The 22657-nt window shown below is 50.7% G+C and overlaps 2 protein-coding genes across 3 annotated transcripts in view; both read left to right on the forward strand.

Annotated features, from left to right (window-relative positions):
• Nucleotides 1–2001: 2001 nt before the first annotated feature.
• Nucleotides 2002–22657, forward strand: part of LOC112640099 (zinc finger protein 764) — a 56746-nt gene continuing 36090 nt past the window's right edge. Inside the window, exons 1-3 of one of the 2 annotated variants that reach the window (XM_025415867.3) lie at nucleotides 2002–2523; nucleotides 2701–2814; nucleotides 3495–7445. In XM_025415867.3, the coding sequence (XP_025271652.1) occupies nucleotides 2328–2523; nucleotides 2701–2814; nucleotides 3495–4711 (1527 nt within the window). In that variant the 5' untranslated portion in view covers nucleotides 2002–2327 and the 3' untranslated portion in view covers nucleotides 4712–7445. Of the gene's footprint in view, nucleotides 2524–2700; nucleotides 2815–3494; nucleotides 7446–22657 lie in introns of those variants that run through there. The other variant, XM_049111257.1, reaches the window with a different exon arrangement.
• On the forward strand, nucleotides 14115–19227 carry ZNF689 (zinc finger protein 689). The gene is made up of 3 exons (XM_025415862.3): nucleotides 14115–14659; nucleotides 14877–14990; nucleotides 16302–19227. Exons 1-3 carry the CDS (start codon nucleotides 14455–14457, stop codon nucleotides 17483–17485), a joined length of 1503 nt encoding a protein of 500 aa, XP_025271647.1. The 5' UTR covers nucleotides 14115–14454; the 3' UTR covers nucleotides 17486–19227.

The raw sequence follows: 22657 nt of genomic DNA on the forward strand, positions 1-22657 counted from the left end.
TGTCTGCAGGTTTTTGTGTGGACATAGAAGTTACCAGATTATTTGGGTAAATACCAAGGAGAATAATTGCTGGAACATATACTGAGAGTATGTTTAGTCTTATAAAATAGCTGTACGAATGGCTTTTTTTTTCTTTTTCAAACTAAGCTCTACACCCAGTGTGGGGCTTGAACTCACAACTTCAAGATAGTCATATGCTCTACCCACTGAGTGGGCCACGCACCCAAGTACTAATGGCATTTTATTTTTAAAAGACTTTTAAAATTTATTTATTCATGAGAGATATAGAAAGAGAAGGAGGCAGAGACACAGGCAGAGGAAGAAGCAGGCTCCATGCACCGGGAGCCCGACGTGGGATTTGATCTCAGGTCTCCAGGATCGCGCCCTGGGCCAAAGGCAGGCGCCAAACCGCTGCGCCACCCAGGGATCCCAGAATCTATCAGTTTTCCATAGTGACTGCACCATTTTACATTTCCACCCACAGTGCACAGAATCCCAGTTACTCCACATCCTGGCCAGCATTTGTTCTTTTCTTTCTTCTTTCTTTTTTTAATGGTAGGCATCCTAATGGTTTGGAAAACAGCACCGTTTTTTGAATATTGAACAGCTTTATCTAATCATCCCTATTTTAAGTAACTGCTTATTTATTTTTTTTTTTAATTTAGAGAGAGAGCCCAAAAGCACCTTTGAGAGCAGGGGGAGTGGCAGAGGGAGAGAAGCAGACTCCTCACTAAGCAGGGAACCCCACACTGGGCTGGAATCCCATCACCCTGGAATCACAACCTGAGCTAAAACCAAGAGTCAGATGCTTAACTAATGGAGCCACGCAGGCGCCCCTAAACAGCTGCTTTTAATGTGACTTCTCTAGCTCTTTCTCCAGTTTTTTCCTAATTGATTCACAGGGCTTGTCTTTTTATGTGTTCAACTCAGAAGAGAGGCTGTCTTGGGCAGCCCGGGTGGCTCAGCGGTTTAGCGCTGCCTTCGGCCCAGGGCCTGATCCTGGAGACCTGGGATGGGGTCCCACGTCAGGCTCCCCGCATGGAGCCTGCTTCTCCCTCTGCCTCTCTCTCTCTCTCTCTCTCTCATGAATAAATGGATAGAAATCTTTTAAAAAGAAGAAGAAGAAGAAGAGACTGTCTTATAATTCCCTGGAGTGTATCAGTGCTACCACTGTGGCTTCCCATGGTAGATCCCATAGGTATCTTCACAGGTAAATATATTGGACAAAGGTATAATATGCAAGGGGCCAACTACCCTGCCCTCAGATGTTTACAGAAGTCACACTGAGCTAGGAGTGAAGTCTGCACTGCATTATGATGCCCTTATTACCTTGGAACTCCTGGCTCCAATCCAGGCCTTTTCCACCCCTCAAGGCACCCAGACCTTTGTATATTTGTTTATCTCCCCCGGGGCTGTAAGCACCACTGAGAACAGACCTGCTTAGAGCCACCTCTTTTCAGTCCCCAGCATTATGTTTGCAGATGCCGCGCGTTTAATTATCATCAGCCCAAGGGAGCTGCAGGCGCTTAGGGACTAAGCCTTGGGTCACACCCAGCGGAGACCTGGGAATCTGGAAGGCCGTGGAGAGCAACTTGGCCTCCGTGGCCGGGGAGACTGTTTAGCTCCCTGCTCTGTACCCAGCTCCCGGAGCTGAGCTCAACTGGGGCGCTCAAGGCGAGCGGAAACGTCGTCCAAGTCCGAGGGCACAGCCGGCAGAGAGCCCACCCCCGTCCCCGGGCGATGCAGAGGGGCTCTGGCGAGGCCCGGCCGAGCCCGCGGGGGAAGAGGAGCGGTGCTCTGGGCCCTCGGGCCTCCCGCCGGGCCGCGCCAGCGCGCGGGATTACGGAGCAGGTGCTCGCCAGGCCTTCGGGAAGGAGGCCGGCTCGCACGCTGCCGCCCGCTTCCCTCCAACCGAGCGATTCCGCGCGACCCAATCAGAACGCCGGCTCCCGGCTTCCTGGCCCGCGCCGCCCAATGATGGTGCGCGGGAGGGAGAAGGGCGTGAAGCCTGGCGGCGCCATTATCCTTGAGGGCGAGCGAAGGGTTTCGAGCCCGGGTGCAGCGGAGGGGTTGGTGGGCGTCTCCTGTGCTTCCACCGTGGCCGCAGGCATCTTCCGGTGCTCTAACCCAGGTCCATGAAGGACCCGTAAGATTAACTCCGGAGGCGTTTGCCACGGCCCCACGAGAGGCTGGTCCTGGTGCCCTTCGGGCCTCCGGGGCGGCGCTGTGAGCCCGAGCACCGGCCGGGTTGGGCCACGCGGCTTCCAGAACCCCGGACCCGCCGGCGAACCGAGGTGGGGTGGGGGAGGGAGGAAAGCGTTGGACCCATGGTGCCACCCTGGGGCCCGCGCCTCGCCGGCAGGCAGGCAAAAACCCAATCTGGGCGAGGGAGGCCCGGCGCCGTGAGCTTCGCGGACGTGGCCGTGTACTTCTCCCCGGAGGAGTGGGGCTGCCTGCGGCCCGCGCAGAGGGCCCTGTACCGGGACGTGATGCGGGAGACCTACGGCCACCTGGGCGCGCTCGGTGAGGCCCCACCCGCCCCTTCTCTCCCTTTTTATGACACAGATTTTTAGACTTAGGGTCTGGGTGCTCCTGTGTGTAATTTGGGAGGGTCTTCTTCCGGGTTCAGGAGGTTATACTGCCCCCGTCGTCTAGGCTCTATCCTCTCACCCGGTCTGCTGTTGGCCTCTTCTCCCCTAGGATTCGCAGACGCCAAACCCGTTCTCATCGCCTGGCTGGAAAGAAAGGCGGAGGTGTGGACCCCGGAGGCCGAGGATCCCGAGGAGGGGGCCAGGCACCCAGGATCTGGGATAGGTGAGGAAAGTTGGGCTGAGCTGGACTGCAGCCGCTTTTTGGGAGCCAGCCTGGAGCCAGCCTGGGGCCAGCCCTTTCTCCTGGCAGCCCGCTTCCCACACACAGCCTCTTTTAAACACTCTAGTTGGTAAGAATCCTCTGAGCCTTCTCTTCCAAAGTTCCCTTTATCAGACCTCGTGTCTTCCTTGGGTCAAGGATAGCTAGGCAGGGGGAAGAGAAGTTAGGGGAAGAGAATTTACTGAACCTTCCTCTCTATGTTCCTGGCGTGTCTGCAGGCCTCAGAAAGCGGCCAGAAGTTCACTGAGTGAGAACAGCAATTTTGGCTGAGGTGGTGACCACTGTTTTGGTAGACACTGACCTGCAGCTCATTCCTATACCAGGAGAAATCTCTGTTCCTGCTGAAACGCCCGCATGTAGGGGCTTTAACACAGCAGGTGATTGCTTATTTCCAACAGGCACTACCATCCTTCAGCTTCTGACAAAAACCACAATTTTCTAAGCCCTACATGAGGGAAACAAAAGGGCATGTGGCCATGGAATGGGGAGCTGCTGTCTGAGATGAGCCTGGGGGCTCTGAAACACGGACTAGTCCAGAGAAATGCCCTGCTGCTCCATTCACTTCCATCTCCCCATGGTGAGAGAAAGCACAGAATTGCATTTCAATTCTCTTGTCTCTTTAGAAAGCAAGAAAAAGAAGAATGAACCCAGCAGCAAAATAGCGGCCAAGGAGCTTGAGCATGCCCCTGTGAAGAATGGGCCACCAGTAGAGGCCAGGCTGGTCCCTAGTTCCAGGGACTACAACTATCCATTGCCTCAGGTGTCCAAAGACATGGGACACCAGTGCACTGAGACTCCCAAGAGGCCCTACCCCTGCCTGGAATGCAACCGTTCTTTCAGCTACCCTTCCCTCCTAGCCAGCCACCAGCGGGTCCATTCTGGGGAGAGGCCCTTCCCCTGTGGCCAGTGTGGACGTTGCTTCCGCCAAAGAGGCAATCTGGTTGTCCATATGCGCATACATACAGGGGAGAAGCCCTTCTCCTGCCCAGACTGTGGGAGGCTCTTTGCCTATCCCTCGATGCTGGTCAGACATCGGCGAATCCACTCTGGAGACCGCCCATATGTCTGTGGGCTGTGTGGGGTTCAGTTCTCCCAGAGGGCTCACCTCGTCCAGCATCAGCTGCTTCATACAGGGGACAAGCCTTATTCATGTCCAGATTGTGGCCGCTGCTTCCGCCAGACTGGGGCACTGGCCATCCATAGACACAGACATGGTGGGGAGAAGCCATACGTGTGTATGGAGTGTGGACGCCACTTTACACACCCTTCCCTCTTGGCTATCCACCAGCGCACCCATACTAGGAAGAAGCCCCATATCTGTTCTGATTGTGGTCGGGGCTTTGCCTACCCCTCCCTCCTGACCAATCACCAGCGAGTCCACTCTGGTGAGCGCCCCTACCCTTGTCCCCATTGCAGTGCCCGCTTCGCCCAGCAAAATAACCTGCTCCAGCATCAGCTCATTCACACAGGTGAAAAGCCCCATGAATGCCCTGATTGTGGCCGCTGCTTCCGGCAAAGCGGATCTCTGGCTATTCACAGGCGCACACATACAGGAGAGAAACCCTACTCCTGCCCCGAGTGTGGGCACCAATTTACCTCTTCCTGTGTCCTCAACAGCCACAGGCGCAGCCATTCTGTTGAGAGGCCCTTCCCTTGTTCCCAGTGTGGGAAGACCTTTAAACGAAAGAGTGCCCTGGAAGCCCATCAATGGATCCATCGTACAGGTGGGACAAGTCATAAGGGTGACAGACCTCTGTTACAACCCCCAGCCCAGGCTTCTGTTCCTGAGGGTCAGGAACCATCAGTACACTTCCAGCATTTTCCTGACATGTTCCAGTAGTGGGAATGACAGACTTAAGCAGCCACTAGCAACAAATGTTTTAAGAGTCTCCCTCATCAAGTGTTGGGAAGGAAGTGCACAGAGGGCAAGGGATAGGAGAGGAAAGAAAAAAGGGATCAAAATGGGGAGGTGGGGGCTAATCTATGTCTGGAATCTATGAGATATGGGAGGTGAGAGGGAGGACATCCAGAGTGAAGAACCTGCCAGGAAAAGCATGAGACTCCTCCAGTCTCCTCCCAGCCCTGACTGCTGACCTCAGACCTTTCGGCTCTGGGTTTCCCCTCACTCTAGATCTCAGGAGAACATATCACAGCTTGGACCAAGGGCCATAGTGTAAGAGGAGGATCATAGACTTTGAATCAGTTTATCCCATGTTCAATCTTGGCTCATCTCTTGCATCCTCAACATCTGACTATAAAATGAATACATTAATACTAGGTGGTTGTGAGGATTAAATAATATATAGTCAGTCAAAACTGTCTAGTACAATACTTTTCACTTGTGTATATCCTTCCAAGCTTTGCACCTGCAGAATTGTTTGAATACTGAGGACACCCTTACCTAATTACTCCTGCTGAATACAACTGCTGTTAATGTAAATTTTCTAGCTCTTTTACATGATTCAATAAGTTACAAACTAATATTCTGCCTATTTTTTTTCCCCTGGTACTCACAATGCTTATCTTTTCTGGTGCTCAACTCAGGTCTCATAATTCCCTGGAATGTGTCACTGTGGCTTAGGCACCCAGACCTTTGCTTATATATCATGTGTCTACCTCCTGTTTTTTTTTTTTAATGTTTTATTTATTTATTCATCAGAGACCCACACAAAGAGGCAGAGACATACGCAGAGGGAGAGGCAGGCTCCCTATGGGAGTCTGATGCAGGACTTGATCCCAGGATTCCGGGATCATGCCCTGAGCCAAAGGCAGATGCTCAACCACTGAGCCACCCAGGTACCCTGTACCTCCCCGGGTTGTAAGCACCACTGAGAACAGACCCGCTTAGAGCAACCTCTTTTCAGTCCCCAGCATTATGTTTGCAGATGCCGCGCGTTTAATTATCATCAGCCCAAGGGAGCTGCAGGCGCTGGGACTAAGCCTTGGGTCACACCCAGCGGAGACCTGGGAATCTGGAAGGCCGTGGAGAGCAACTTGGCCTCCGTGGCCGGGGAGACTGTTTAGCTCCCTGCTCTGTACCCAGCTCCCGGAGCTGAGCTCAACTGGGGCGCTCAAGGCGAGCGGAAACGTCGTCCAAGTCCGAGGGCACAGCCGGCAGAGAGCCCACCCCCGTCCCCGGGCGATGCAGAGGGGCTCTGGCGAGGCCCGGCCGAGCCCGCGGGGGAAGAGGAGCGGTGCTCTGGGCCCTCGGGCCTCCCGCCGGGCCGCGCCAGCGCGCGGGGAACGGAGCAGGTGCTCGGCCAGGAGCATCCCGGGCTCGCCAGGCCTTCGGGAAGGAGGCCGGCTCGCACGCTGCCGCCCGCTTCCCTCCAACCGAGCGATTCCGCGCGACCCAATCAGAACGCCGGCTCCCGGCTTCCTGGCCCGCGCCGCCCAATGATGGTGCGCGGGAGGGAGAAGGGCGTGAAGCCCGGCGGCGCCATTATCCTTGAGGGCGAAGGGTTTAAGGTCCCGGCGCTAGGCCCTGGGCTCTCTGCAGGGACGCGAAGCGGCGAACCCAGGACCACCTGGGAGTGACCTAAAAGTCCCAGCCCTCCCCTTCTCCGCATTTTAGAAAGAGGGGGCACCTTCGGCATCGGCCCGGATGTGCCCAGTGCCTGTTGTTGGGGAGGGTCCCCTCCACTCTAGCTCACGAGGCTGCACCCCACTTCCCCTAGTCTAGGCTCCATCCTCTCACCCCGCCCGCCATTGGCCCCTGTGCTTGGGATCGCTGGCCTCAAACCCGCCCTCATCTAGCAATGCAAAAAGGAGGTGTGGAGGGGATGAGGCACCCAGGATCTGGGATAGGTGAAGAAAGCGGGGCTGAGCTGGACTGGAGCCTCTCTTGGGAGCCAGCAGGGCAGGCCCTTTGTCCTGTCAGCTACACCTACACCCCTCTCTTTAAATACCAATATTCCAGGGCAACCTGGGTGGTTCAGTGGTTTGGCGTCTGCATTAGGCTCAGGGCGTGATCCTGGGGACCCAGCATTGAGTCCGGCGTTGGGCTTCCCTTGAGGAGCCTGCTTCTCCCTCTACCTGTGTCTGCCTCTCTGTTTCTCATGAACAAATAAATAAAATCTTAAAGAAAAAAAGGCCAATATTCCTAAGAATCTGATGAACCTTCTCTTCTAAAGTTCTCTGTCCCAGACCTGGAGGCTCTTTGCCTTCAAGGGTAGTGGGTCCCCCTGGTACCAACTGGGGAAACAGTCGAGGATTGAGATCTTTGCCTTCTTTCCTCTGAGTACTTAGATTATTGCTTCCATTAGAGTTTTCCTCGATTGTGGGAATGTTTTATCTGTGCTGTAGAACACAGAAGCCACTAGCTACATGTGGTCATTTAGTGCTTGAAATACAGCTAGTGTGCCCAAGGAAGTGAATTTTTCATTTTAATTAACTTAAGCCTAGGGATGCCTGGGTGGCTAGGAGGTTGAGCAGCTACCTTGGCTCAGAGCACCATCCCTGAGTCCCAGGATCAAGTCCTGAATCAGGCTTCCTGCACGGAGCCTGCTTCTCCCTCTGTCTATGCCTCTGCCTCTCTCTGTGTGTCTCATGAATAAAATCTTTTTAAAAATTAACTTAAGCCTAGAGATATGCATGTTGTATTTCTGACTGGCCTTGGAAAGAGGCCAGAAGTTCAGTTTGGCTTATTGGCCTACCCCCGTGTCTCAGGTCATATCCTGCCATTTGAAACTGCCCGGAGCCCTGTAGAATTTAATAACTTGCCATCTTTCGTTTAGAACGAAAACAGGTGTTTTTGTGTGCTCCAAAGGTGCGAAGGTCTGTTTTTTGAGAAATGTTTCCACTGAAATGTCTATATTTAAGGTCTATAACCAGAGGTGCCAGCTTCCCCCTGAAATGCATTCAGCCCCTTCTTTATGAGAACCCTCTCTAGTTCTGGAAGCCTGAACTGAGAAGGAATGATACTCTTTCTGAAAATGGGAAATGTCTGCCTGAGGCAGGTGGGGCATCGCTGGGGAGGGATTCACACTTAGATCCTTCTGCCCTGAGTGAACGGGGCATTCAGTTACCAGTGCCGCTCCATCTGTGGTGATCACAGCACCCCACAATCTATAGTTGCAATTCTCTTGTCTGCACAGAAAGCAAGAGTAAAGAAAAGAAGGGAGAAGTGGAGGGTAAAGGAACTTAATGCAGCCTATGTGAGGCTACCATGTAAGGCAGCGTGGCAAGACACCTTTCAAGTAAGTGAGGGCCCTGGCTCCAGGGGGCATGGCCAGAAACTCAGGGCTCCTGAGCCACAACAGCAGTGCTGTCAGGCTCCAGAGAAACCCAGCAGGCCTGCTGTGCTGAGCAGCGTCTCTGTCTCCACGTTACGGTGAGGATGCCCCTTTCTCAGTACAAGGACCTGTTCCAGGATCAGCCCCTCCACACCAGCCGGACAATCTTCCCCTGCCCCCAGTGGGGGTGCTGCTTTTTAACAAAGTAGGGTACTGGCCACCCATATAAAGGAGGAGGTTTGTATGTGTCTGAACTGTCGGCAGCTCTTTGCCATCCCCTCACCATTAGACATGGGCAGATCCACTCTGGTGACTGTCCCTGTGTGTGTGTGCGGGGAGATCCTGCGGGGGCCACTTTTCCCAGAGGGCTCACCTGGTCTAGCTCTAGCTGTTCTACACAGGGCACACCTGTGTCCACTGTAGCTGCCACATCCACCTGTGTAGGGCCCTGTGTGCCCGTGTGGACACAGGGGCAGACTATGGGTGTGACATCATATGGCCCTCTCTCCTGGCCAACCACCTGCCTGTGCACCTGAGGAAGCCCCGCCATCATTGTCTAATGGTGCTGTGGCTATAGGTGGTGCTTCCACCATAGGCTCCCTTGGCCATTCACAGATGCACACCCCCCCCCCCCCCAGGAAACTACCCCTGCCTGGGTGTGGCATCTGCTTCTCCTGCTCCTCCCTCCTGCTCAGCCACAGGCATATCTGCTCTGATGAGAGGCCCTTTCCCTGCACTGAGCGCGCTGAAAGCTCCAAAAGAAAGTATACCCTGAAAGCCGGCCAGTGAAGCCATCAGGCAAATATAGAGAGGCCACGGGCACCTGGGGGGCCCAGTAGGTTAAGCATCTCTTGATTTCAGCTCAGGTCATGATCTCGGGGTTGTGAGGTTGAACCCCATGTAGGACTCCATGCTGCGGGTGGAGCCTGCTTAGATTCTCCCTCTCCCTCTGCCCCTCACAGACAGCCCCCCCCAAATCTCACGCTGAGCGCTGTCTCTCTCTTTAAAGATTTTATTTTATTTATTTTTTAGATTTTATTTATTCATGAGAGGCACACAGAGAGAGGCAGAGAAACAGGCAGAGGGAGAAGCAGGCTCCCCATGGGAAGCCCGATGTGGGACTTGATCCCAGGACCTTGGAATCACGCCCTGAGCCAAAAGGCAGACGCTCAACCTGCTAAGCCACCCAGGCATTCTGAGCTCTGTCTCTCTTTAAAAACAAACAAACAAACAAACAACAAAACCAAAACACAGAGAGGTCAAAATGTGGGAGACCTGTGCCCCACCCTCCTCCTTTGGGGATCAGGACCCTTCAGTTCATGTCCACTATTAGATAAATTCCAGAAATGTGGGTGCTGTGAAGGAGCTTATAACGGAAGATATCCCTTCTCGGCAAGTGTTAGCCACACAGAGCGAGTAGAGGCAGAAGAAAGAGGGGTAGGGGTGAGATGTACAAAGTGAAAAGATCTGTAGGTGCCTTGACGTCCTCCCTCAGAGAACAGTATATAGAGGTAATCAGAAATGTACCAGTGAGTTACCTCACCCAGGAACACACAGGCTAGAATTGGACTATGTGAATCTGTTGGGAAAAGGGAAGATTCCGTAGTGCCTGGGTGGCTGAGTCGGTTAAATTTCTGCCTTCAGCTCAGGTCATGATCCCAGGATCCTGGGATTGAGCCCTGCATTGGGCTCCCTGCTCAGCGAGGAGTCTGCCTCTCCCTCTCCATCTGCCCTTCCCCCAATTCATGCTCTCTCGCTCTCTGTCTCTCAAATAAATAAAATCTTGAAAAGGGAAGGTAAGATTCCTTCATTATTCATGACATAACTTTCTCCGAGGACTACTGTTTGCTGGAGTGTGGGTTTATGGTGCAATGACATTTGAGGCAAAGGTTAGGTTATAGTTAGTCTATAAGGTGAAGTCCATGGTGTACAAAAATCAAAGGTTGGACTGCCAGGTACTTCCCTCTCAGTGAGCATGAAACAAGGAGAAATTAATCTCAAAGACTTGCACCCTGTTTAGAGCTGCCAGTGGAATGCAGAAGACACTCTAGGTTCAAATCTCATCTCTGCCTTTACTAACAAGTTTTGGGCAAGCTGTTCCACTGTTTGATAATTGTCCTCATAAGGACTCTGAAAGGTGAATTTCTTATTTAAGTTTTTTTTTTTTACATTTTTAAAACTTAAATTCAATTTGCCAACATTTAGTATAACACCCAGTGCTCATCCCATCAAGTGCCCTCCTCAGTGCCTGTCACCCAGTCACCCCATCCCCCCACCTACCTCCTCTTCCGCATCCTTTTGTATGTTTTCCAGAGTTAGGAGTCTCTCATGGTTTGTCTCCCTCTCTAATTTTTCCCCATTCAGCTCCCCTCCTTTCCCTTATAGTCCCTTTCACTATCTCTTATATTCCAGGTATGAGTGAAACCATATGATGACTGTCCTTCTCTGACTTATTTCACTCAGCATAATACCCTCCACTCCCATCAGTGTCAAAGCAAATGGTGAAAATTCATCTTTCTAATGGCTGATATTCCATTGTGTGTATATATATACATATATACATATATATATATATACATATATATACACACACCACATCTTCTTTATCCATTCATCTGTTAAAGTACATCGTGGCTACTTTTTAAAAAATATTTTATTTATTTATTAATGAGAGACACACACACGGAGAGGCAGAGACGTAGGCAAAGGGAGAAGCAGGCTCCTTGCAGGATGTGGGGACTTGATCAATGTGGGACTTGATCCCAGGACTCCAAATTCACACCCTGGATTGAAGGCAGACACTCAACCACTGAGCCACCCAGGCATCCCAACCTTTTTTCTTTTTTTAAGTAATCTCTACACCCAACATGGACTCAAACTCACAACCCTGAGATCAAGAGTCACAGGCTAGGGACACCTGGATGGCTCAGTGGTTGAGCGTCTGTCTTCGGCTCAGGGTGTGATCCCAGAGTTCTGCACCCTGTTTAAAGATTCCATATCTGGCTCCCTGAGGGGAGCCCGCTTCTCCCTCTGCCTATGTCTTTGCCTCTCTCTGGGTCTTGCATGAATAAATAAATAAAATCTTAAAAAAAAAAAAAGTCACAGGCTACTATGACTGAGTCAGCTGGGCACTCCTGGAAGGTGAGTTTCAATTGAGATCATCTATATCAATGTGCCTACATGGTGGCACTTAGTTGGTACTTTTTTGGCCCTCACCACCATTTTCCTTTACCCAAAACAAGGTGTCCTTGGTCCTTATGTGGCTTCTTGGTGTGCAGACTCCATGGATCTTCTCCATTCTTCTCTACAGGGGAAATAAAAAGGCGGAGCCCTGCTTGTCTTTGTACCCAATGTGGATCCAGGAATTTATACAGAAAGGAGCAAGAACCTCTGTTGTTTTTTTTTGTTTTTTTTGTTTTTTTGTTTTTTTTATTTATGATAGTCACAGAGAGAGAGAGAGAGAGGCAGAGACATAGGCAGAGGGAGAAGCAGGCTCCATGCACCGGGAGCCTGATGTGGGATTCGATCCTGGATCTCCAGGATCGCGCCCTGGGCCAAAGGCAGGCGCCAAACCGCTGCGCCACCCAGGGATCCCGAACCTCTGTTGTTACATTAAGTTCTGGGTGCTTCTCCCTCCAAAATGTTTCCCTATGGTTAAGAGCATCTGACTCTGCCTGATTCCTAGATCCTGCCTTCGTAGCTCCCACCAAGACAAAAATAAGCTAGGCCAAATGGGACCTTTCCAACCCAGGGCTAACGGGCTATATGTGGGAAGAGGGCTCAGCACCTTTTCATCTCAGTATTTAATCATCCTTCCTATCCTTCCTATTCGGTATCAGCATCATTGACAGCACATCATTACCATTTAGGCAAAATTCCCACAGATGCCTTTCCATTGTTTGAACACTTTCTTCCAAATGAAATGGTTTGCTATCCATTGGCCTTTGTATTCCCTTAGCAGCCCAAGTTTACCTTCTTATTTCTTTAAACTGAACTATGTATAGGCAGAAAGCATAGGCACAAAGCTATCAGCCCTGCAAACTACCAGAGTATTTTTCCAAAAACATTATCAGAAAGCAATTCACTCCTCTAAACTGATTTGGAACTCCCCAGTGTGCAGGATAAAGCCATCTAATACCTGGTGCCAGCCTATCCTTTCGATCCTTCAGTTTTACCCTAATGGTATTTTGTACTGCATCAGAAAGTGGACTCATTCCCTCCACACTCAGAACTTTCCTGAATTCCTTGTTTTGTACCAGAGATCTTTATGGCCCTGGAATTCAGCTGTTTATTCAATGGGTGTACATTGAGCACCACTGCCCTCCCTAAATCCTACCCATTCATAGACCAAACTCATTTTTCACCTGATGCATCAATCTGGAACGTCAGAGGGACCCTGTCTTATTCATTTGGCAATCTTGACATTCCACCTGCATCCCCAGTAGTTTGTTCAATCAACAGTCACTATGCTTGGAACAGAGAACTCAACCTGTTTACTGCAGGTTTTCCCCCCTTACTTCCGCTGTTCAAAGTCATCTTCCTGGGCAGCCCAGGTGGCTCAGTGGTTTAGCGCCGCCTTCAGTCCAGGTCATGATCCTGGAGACCTGGGATCGAGTCCCATATCGGGCTTCCTGCATGGAGCCTGCTTCTCCCTCTCTCTGGCTGTGTCTCTGCCTCTCTCTCTCTCTCTGTGTGTGTCTCTCATAAATAAATAAATAAAATCTTGAAAAAAAAAGTCATCTTCCTTGGAACCCCTTACTACCTATGTTATCCTACGAATTCCTGACACATTGTGTTTACTCATTGCAGGCTTTGGGGGTAGGTGTTTTGCTAAGAGTAGGTACTTAAAAAAGGTTGATTAGGGATGTCTGGGTGGCTCAGAGGTTGAGCCTCTGCTTTTGGCTAGGTGTAATCCCGGAATCCTGGGATTGAGTTCTGCATAGGGCTTCCTGCTTGGAGTTTGCTTCTCCCTCTGCCTATGTCTCTGCCTCTCTCTTTGTGTGTCTCTCATGAATAAATAAAATCTTTTTTTTTAATTAAAAAATTGATTAATGGGCTGGAGAGATAGCTGAAATGTTGTAGCAAATGGCATATTCTCTGATCCCCAGATCCTTGGGAAACCCTGCACAGCCACAGAGAAGTGGGGACCGATGGAGTGAGGGCTGACTGGTTCCATCAGCAATTTTCCTATGCCTTTCACATAGATGCTTGCAGCACTGTTACTACTTTTAAATGCATGTGCCTCACTCAACTATTAACTCCATTCAGAGCATGGTGCACGACTCATTTCCAAAATGCCCAGCACCACGCTTTGTACATTGGACAAATGTCACGTAAAAATAAACTATGGAGAAATGTGCAGAAGATAGAACCTGAGAAAAGGCCAGGAGGTCAGATCATTGACAAGCGAATTCTGATAGTGCGGGGGAAGGGAGCCGACTTCAGCGGTTTTAATAAAGGGCCGGTCAGCCTCGGGTTTAAATCTTTGTTTCTTCTCCTTACAAGCAGAATCCCTTTGAGATTTTTCCTATCAGTAGAAACGGAGGATAACCATCACGAACTTTACACAACGGTAGCAAAGAAAAAAAAAAAAAAAAGATGAAATGTGTCATAGGGGAACGGTGCCTGCGTGCAGGAAACGCCAACGTTCTTTCCCCTCCCGAAAGGGCACCAGGAAGTTGTCCAATTCGGAGAAAGCCACCAGGGTACTCTCAGCCCCAAGTTGGCCGGGGTGGCTCCGTCACTCAAATCCTTCCCTTCCTCAGGGAGGCAGCGGCTGCCAGAGAACAGGGCCGGTCACTTAGCCGCCTAGCCGCCTCGCCGCCGCCCGCCTGCGATCTGGCTGCAGGGCCCCGGCGCCCAGGCTCGGCTTCCTGCCCTTAAGCTTCGGTTGGCTTCGTTCAAACAGGCCGCTTTCGCCACCATCCAATCAGAACGCCCGATCTTCGGCCGCCGCCCAATGGGCGCGTGTAATGGGGGAAAAAAGGGCGTGAAGCCCAATCGCAGCGCCATCACACTTGAGGGCAAAGAGGTTAGGAAGCCGGCATGGCGCTCCGGTCAATAAAATCGATAGCTGGAAGCCGCCTGTGTTCCAGGCTAAGGCGGTGCGGTAGCAGCGCCGCCATCTTCCCCGAAGGCATCTTCCGGTGCCTTTCACCCAAGTTCGGGCAGGAGTTTCCTGAATAACAGCGAAAGGTTTCCGTTAGCCCCGCAAGGCGGCCGATTCCTATTCCCTCCGGGCCTCCCCAGGCACGCTCAGCCCCGGCCCGGCTGGGGATCCCAAATCCCGGGGTCCGCCAGGGGTCCAGGCCGGGACGGGGAAGGCCGTGGCGCTGGCTTCTGGGGTCCAATGGCGCCACCTTCGGCTCCACTGTCCGCGCGGGGACAAGGAGAGGCCGCACCCGGCCGGAGAAGGGGAAGGAGGCCGAGGGCGGTGAAGTTCGCGGACGTGGCCGTGTACTTCTCCCCGGAGGAGTGGGGCTGCCTGCGGCCCGCGCAGAGGGCCCTGTACCGGGACGTGATGCGGGAGACCTACGGCCACCTGGGCGCGCTCGGTGAGGCCCGGCCCCGTTCGCGTCCGCGAGGCCCGAAGGGATGGAGGAGGTTAGGAGCGGGCGGGGGGTAAGGGCAGGGCGGCAGGGAGACCAGAGTGTCCAGGGACCTGGCCTGCGACCAGGTTGTGTCAGGGGAGGAGGACAGGAGATGACACCGGGTAGATCTTTACCGAGCGTTATCTAGGAGCTGGAAGTCTGACTGGTTCTCCTCGCCCAGGGTGCGCAGGCCCCAAACCAGCCCTCATCTCCTGGTTGGAACGAAATACCGATGATTGGGAACCGGCTGCCCTGGATCCGCAGGAGTGCCCAAGACGGGTAACAGTCCAAAGAAGTGAGTGTAAAATGCCTGCAAAGGGCCTGCAACCTCTAACGACTTAGTCTAGAGTGTTGGTGGCCTGGGGAGCCTGTGGCCCATGCTGTAATGCTTGATTTTCTGTGTTCATTTTCACACCTTAGGATCTTGTCTCTCTGATGGTGTTGGGTGGGTCCACCATACAGTGATTTACATGTCAGTTTGCAAACCAAGGGCCTGCAGTTCTCTGTTGTGTGAATGAATTGGTGAGCTTTTAGAAGGAGCTACCCTCTGGCCTCCTTCCCAGGATCCCTGTCCTCCAGTCTGCTCTGAACTGGGCTCTGACTGAGACACCTGGTACCTGTCTGGGTGTTCTGGATTTGGGTTGAAGGGATCTCATGGGGAACAGCTGCCTGGGGTGCAGGGTCCTCTTTTTGCCCTTTTGGCAGGGCAACCCCTAATCGGTGCAGGAATCTGCTCTCAGGATCAAGCAAGGCTCTGATTAATGCCATTAAGGTGGACCGGTCCCAGATTCACCCATAGGGGTGGATATAACTGCTTGGGCTGCTGTTTGTGTGCTGGATTCTCTGAGACCAGGGCTGTCTTTCCAAGATTCAGATCTGTCCATGATACTTCCTTGCTTAAAACTTTTCCGTTTTTGCCATGGCAGGTTGTCATGTGGCTGTCAGTTATAGCGCAGTCACTTGAGGAACTCAGTAAAAAAAAAAAAAAAAAAAGATTCCTGGACCCAGAACTATTAATTTACTCTGATGGATATCTAGGACCTTGTATTTCTTTTGTTAACAGCCCCAGTTGACTGGCATGCATGTTTACGTTTGAGAAGCACTGGAGTTTAAGGTCCTCAACAGCAGTGGTTGAGAGTGTGGTCCTCAGACCAGCAGCAGCATCACTCAGGAAAGAATCAGAAATACAAAATCTTGGGCTCCATGCCAGACCTGCTGAAGCCAAACTTGTTTCAATAAGCTACCCAAATAATTCTCATCACAATAAAATTTCAGAACCATTGGCCTAGAGGGCCTTATGACCTAGTCACTGCCATCTCACACCTCATGCTTCTACTTCCTGCCTTACACTTAACCTCTTCAAAAATTTGTAATTTCTTAAATCTGCATAACCTCCAAGAAACTCTTCCTGACTTCTCCAGATAGAGCTGGGGACTACTGGAATATCCTCCCTATTTCTTTAGTAGTATGTCACAGCTTGTTGTCCTTGGCACTAACACTCCTTGAAGAGGGGCTGAGCCTGTTTGTCTTCTCACCTGTAACAGTGTCAGGGGCAAGGATAGGGGAGTAGTATTTGTTAAATTAATCTCTCCCTGTGTTTCTATAGAAACCAGAACCAGAAAGAAGAATGGAGAGAAGGAAGTATTCCCGCCTAAGGAGGCACCCCGAAAAGGGAAGAGAGGGCGGCGGCCCAGCAAACCCCGGCTGATCCCCAGGCAGACATCTGGGGGCCCCATCTGCCCTGATTGTGGTTGTACCTTCCCTGATCATCTGGCCCTGGAGAGCCACAAGTGTGCCCAGAATCTGAAAAAGCCTTATCCTTGCCCAGACTGTGGGCGCCGCTTTTCCTATCCCTCCCTGCTGGTCAGTCACCGGCGGGCACACTCTGGTGAGTGTCCCTACGTGTGTGACCAGTGTGGCAAACGTTTCTCCCAACGCAAGAACCTCTCGCAGCACCAGGTTATCCACACAGGGGAGAAGCCCTACCACTGCCCCGACTGTGGCCGCTGCTTCCGTAGAAGCCGCTCCTTGGCCAATCACCGGACCACGCATACAGGTGAAAAGCCCCACCAGTGCCCCAGCTGCGGGCGGCGCTTTGCCTATCCTTCCCTGCTAGCCATCCACCAACGCACACACACGGGAGAGAAGCCCTACACCTGCCTGGAATGCAACCGCCGCTTTCGGCAGCGCACCGCCCTCGTCATCCATCAGCGTATCCACACAGGCGAGAAGCCCTACCCGTGTCCAGACTGCGAGCGGCGTTTCTCTTCATCCTCTCGCCTGGTCAGCCACCGGCGGGTGCACTCCGGGGAGCGCCCCTATGCTTGCGAGCACTGTGAGGCCCGCTTTTCCCAGCGCAGCACGTTGCTCCAGCACCAGCTCTTGCACACAGGAGAGAAGCCCTACCCCTGCCCGGACTGCGGCCGCGCCTTCCGGCGGAGCGGCTCCCTAGCCATCCACCGCAGCACGCACACGGAGGAGAAGCTACACGCCTGCGAGGACTGTGGCCGCCGCTTCGCCTACCCCTCGCTCCTGGCTAGTCACCGGCGCGTGCACTCAGGCGAGCGGCCTTATGCCTGCGACCTGTGTGCCAAGCGCTTTGCCCAGTGGAGCCACCTGGCTCAGCACCAGCTCCTGCACACAGGGGAGAAGCCCTTCCCCTGCCTGGAGTGCGGCCGGTGCTTCCGCCAGAGGTGGTCTCTGGCAGTCCACAAGTGTAGCCCCAGGGCCCCGAACTGTAGCTCTAGATCTGCTCTAGGGGGCGCCAGCCAGAAGGGCAGTGCGCTTTAGTAGGGGAAGGACCCAAGAGGTTCATTTGATTTCATGGAGGGGCCCAGAGAAGGGAAGCAGAAGCCCCAGGTCAGGCAAGGCAGAGTCCGAACAGAAAATCCAGGTGTCCTGCTACAGAGCCCTGAACTGTAGTCTCTTCCACCACGCTGGCTGCCTTACCGTAAGTGTCTAGAACAGACAGTCCCATTAGGAGAGGTGACATCATGTGGTGGTTTTCCAAGCTACCCTATCCTGAAAGTATTTCTGTGTGTTGATATCAGCGCTGACAGTTCTCCCTGCTATTTTCCAAGCTGTTTGCTTTTCTAGTTTGTGTATACAGGGATTACCTGTCCCCTTGCATACAGTCAGGAGAATCCCATTCATGGGGGGGCGGGAGGGGGTAGTTTGCCCTGCTCTGCCCCTTCCTCCATACCAGGTTTAAACAGACCTGGTTTAGCCCTCTTTTTACAACACTCCTGCCAAGTTGTTTTACCCTTGCTTTAAAACCTCCCTTGACAGGGAGCTCACTACCTCACAAGGCAGGTCATTTCATTGTGGGATAGCTCTGATCTTTAATAGAAGGCTGTTGAAGTACCACATTCTCCTTCCCAATAAGCCTGGCCCAGAATATGTAATACTCCATCTACATGACAGCATTTCAGATAATTTAAATTACATCTGCTTTGCCCATGTTTTCAGGTTAAACAGCATTATTTGGTCAATCATTCCTTAAAGACAGAGTTTCCATTCCCACATGTGCTCTCTCCAAACAGGTGTTGGTTTTTCAATGTCCCTTTTAAAGGGTCAGGCTAAAATATGCCATCAGCACAGTGTACACTGTACACCTCCTTGGTCTCTACCTGTTTTAACAGCTGTAGATTGCACTGAATCTGGGGGTGGTGACACTGGACCAGGGCTTCATTGCAGACACATAAATAGGTTTTTTTTTTTTTTTTAAACCACATACTGTGAAGACAAGTCTTCTGCTCCCCATGTTTGGGAAATTGATTCAAGTTGGGTCTGGGACATAGGCAAAATAAGCTTTGGGAGAAGACTGATTTTAAGGAAAAGCAGGGGAGCCATGACCTAGCAGCAAGAGGTAAAACAGGGACCAGCTTGTGCTTCATCCAGTGGATGTGGATTAGTTCCAGGCAGCCAGTGGCTAGAAAATCCTTGAGAACTGGGTCTCACTCCTCCCTGATTCTCATCAGAATAAGGAAACCTCAGCACAGGACTTTCCATGAGTCCTCAACAGTTTTCATAAAATGAGATGAGGCCATTCAAGGGAGGTAGAAAGTTGAGTAATTGAACACAGAGCAGGAAGAGTCTATAGTCCCCAAATTGTGTTCATGCCTGCCTTCCTCACATAAGCTCCCCAAAGCAGCAGCAGCAATGTGTCTTAATCTTTGCTCTGCCTCCCTGGCACCCATCAGAGTAGATGCTCAGTAAAGCTTTACCACATTAAATGAACAAGGCCTACCACTTTGCCTTGGGTAGCTGCACCAAATTGGGATTTCCCAACATGACTTCTCTGCTATTCCAACAGCTGGAGTGGGTCATGTTCCTACCCCTGTTGCTTGTTCCTTCAGCTCTCCTAATCTCAGCCCCAAAGTGGGGGAGCTGCTGGAGGACACAGTGTCTGTAATTACCTCTGTTCTGGTATTTAGCAAGTTGCATTGTAACTGTTTCTCCTCAGATGAATGGATGAGCTACCCTAAGACGGGTCATACCAGATTGGGTCTCATTAAAATATCAATAAATGATGTTCCTTGTGGAATTACTGTTTATAAAATATAAGTCTAGGTCCTTGACTGGGTAGAAATTTTTACAGTTCTGATGCAGACCTGCCCTAACAGCTATTCAAATGTCTGCCTAGCTCTATATTAGAACAGGCTATTCTATGTTTACCACCAGGCTGACCCAACTCTCTTTACCTAGGAATTCTGTTGACTTCCTTTGGGCCCAGATTCTAACTCATAAGACTTGGAGGCCCTGGTGGCCAAGTTCCAGTGTGTGTGTGGTCAGTAGAGGGCCAAGATGAGTGACAACTTCCTAGGTCCCCTAAAGTATTTCAGTCCCAGTGTCATTCCATGCCCAGCTGTGACCTGGCCCTGTTTTCCTTGGGAGATCCCAGTATCCTTCCAATTAGTTCCCCCTTCTGTTTCAGGTAGTTTGAGTTTCTGTTACTTGCAACCCAAAGAATGAACAATCCACAGTCATGATATGGATTTATCTCCCATGAGCTGTAGAGGAGGAAATAGCAGTGCTGCTGAGAGGTGCCAGAGCCAGCACCACGCCTTTCCTCATCTTCAACCTCAGTGAGCCTTCAGTATGTCTTCCCTGTATCCTTAACCAGTGAATACCTTCTCTTTAAGAAACCGAAGGTTTCAAATAGGAGCTCTTAATATCTCACTCTCCACTGACTCCACATTTACAAGTATTTAATTATAGCGTTCACCAACATAGTTGTGCTTGATTTTATCTCCTGCCCTCTAGGGGACTTTGCTACATCTTTCTCTCCTCTTAGTTTTATGGTTTCAGAGTCCCTCTCTTGTCTGGAATACACACCTGCCAGTCTAAAATCTCTTTTTTTAAGATTTTATTTTTCAGTAATCCCTACACCCAACATGGGACTTGAATTCACAACCCAAGATCAAGAGTCGCATGTTCTACCAACTGAACAGCCAGGCGCCTCTCAGCTAAATTTCTTGAAACAGTAGCCTATATTCACTGTATTCTTTGGCCTATTGCAATAGTATCATAGCCACTTTGTTGAGCATTTATGATGGGGCACATACTGTGTTAAGCACTTTATATGCATTCCAATGTAATGTGTATGAGAACCCCATAAAGTAGATGTGAGGAGATGCTCCTCCATGTGTCTCTCGTGTTGCTCCACATCTTGCAGAGTATGCCAAAAATGCAAGGCCTTGCCTTCAACAAATTCTCAGACGAGCCAATACCAGATCTAGAGCCTCCTAAACGAAGAGAGGTTGAGCCCCCTGATGAAGGACTATATTACACTGGCAAAAACACAGGATATATCTTCCTTCTAGCCTTTCTCAAATGTACCTGCAGCTATTTCCCAGGTTGGCAAGGCACAGGAAAAGGGGAAGTCATTATGATTTTTAGGGATTACTGGACATTGGATCTATACACATTCTAATTCTTGGAGATCCAAAATATCTCTGTACTTCACCAGGCAGTGGACTCCTGGAGACCAGGCATGTATAGAAAAGGGTTAACTCAGCAGGCTTAAGTTGCTCAAACCCTGCCCACTCCAAAGAAAGCCCATCTTCAGGACTGGCACTTGGCTCATTCCTGGGAGATAAATTCCAAAGCCTTGTACTATTTTGCCTGATTAGGGTGTGACTGTATGCTGGAGGCACCAAGCCGTGCTGTACCAGTCTGACCAGATGAGTTTATCCTGACAATGTGGTTTATGATGAATGTGTTTTTGCTCCGGGAGGCTGAGTCTGAGTAGCTAAGGTCAGTCATGTGGGTACTCTGTGTGTAACTGACTCCCCATTAAAAACCCTAGATACCAAGGCTTGGGTGAGTTTCTCTGGTTGGCAACAGTTCACACATATTGTCACAAATCATTGTTAGAAGAATAAAGTGCATCCCTGTGCAACTCCACTAGACAAGAACGCCTGGAAGTTTGTATCTGGTTTCTCCTGGACTCTGCCCATGCACCTTTCTCCTTTGCTGACTTTAATCTATATCCTTTTCCTTTAATAAGCTATAACCAGGGCACCTGGGCGGCTCAGTGGTTGAGTGTCTGCCTTCCGGCTCAGGTCATGATCCTGAGGTCCTGGGGTCAAGTCCCACATTAGGCTTCTTGCAGGGAGCCTGCTTTTCCCTTTGCCTGTGTCTCTGACTCTCTGTGTCTCTCATGAATAAATAAATAAAATCTTAAAAAAAAAAAAAAAAAAAAAAAAAAGCTGTAACCTAGAGTATAGAAAGCAAGCAAGCAAGCAGGCAAGGCCCTGACCACTCTTTTACTCTTTCCCCAGCCATTTCTTATGGTTGTGTTTGCATTAAGCAACTGTAAGGGAGTTTGGGACAACGAGCAGCTTGCTTGCTACTTACCATAAAACACCAGGTTCCCAAAGTTCATTGTTCCTCCCCCACAGTGCCACACTCACTGCATGCCTGGTGTCCATCAGGCCCCTCCATGCTGCCTCTGTGGGGCTTACAAGACAAAAGAACCAACACACACATTATGCTCAGGTGGCTTGTTGTGCCCTGGACAAGGTCTTTGGTCTAGGACACTAGGGTCTCTTGTCTTCTGCCAGCATCCACTAAACAGTAAGAGGCTAATTTGTTAATTTGTAAGTAGGGTAACCTTAGGTTGCACACCTGACAGAATGTATAATTCCCCTTTAATAGAGGAGGAAACTGAAGTTACTGATAGATTAAGTAACTTGTCTAGGATCACATATCTAGTAAGCCTGAGGGCCAGGATTCCAAGCCAGGTATGACTCCAAAGTTGACTGCTCTACACAGTGTTTGTTACTCCACCCAAACTGTCCTTTAAGATGCCTGGTGACTTGGCAAATCAATAATTTACTTTCAATCTCATTTACCTTAGTTTTCCTACTGAAGCTCTCCCATAACTTAGCTTTCATGCCCATATTCTAGTGCTCCTGGTGCCTCTTGTGGTTCTTTCTGGGGTGTGCATGTAGGAATTCCTTCTCAATGTTTCCTAGGGAATGTATATACATTTTCCCAAATTCCAAGAACAACTGGTCAAGGAACTGGGAAAATGCAAAAAACAGTATCATAACTATCCTGTGAATTAAAGCTTAACAATAAACACAGAGAAGTTACTGGTTTAGAAGATGTTGTTAAAAGCAAGACTAGGGGGCACCTGAGTGGCTCAGTCAGTTAAGTGTCTGCTTTTGGCTCAGGTCATGATCTCAGTGATCTCAGGGTCCTGGAATGGAACCCCATAATGGGCTCCCTGCTCAGCGGAAGGTCTGCTTCTTCCTTTCCCCCTGCCTGCTTGTGGTCTCTCACTCTCTCTCTCTCAAATAAAATCTTCTAAAAATAAATAAAAGCAAGACCAGGAAATGCTCCTACAGAGTTGAGAAAATGAATGTTAACATACCTGTGAAAGGGACAGAACCCCTAAAATAAAAGATACTGCAACAGAATCAGTAATCTTGCTTGTAGGTATGGCCAGGTGAT

Source organism: Canis lupus, chromosome 6, assembly GCF_003254725.2.
Source record: "Canis lupus dingo isolate Sandy chromosome 6, ASM325472v2, whole genome shotgun sequence".
NCBI lineage: Eukaryota > Metazoa > Chordata > Mammalia > Carnivora > Canidae > Canis > Canis lupus.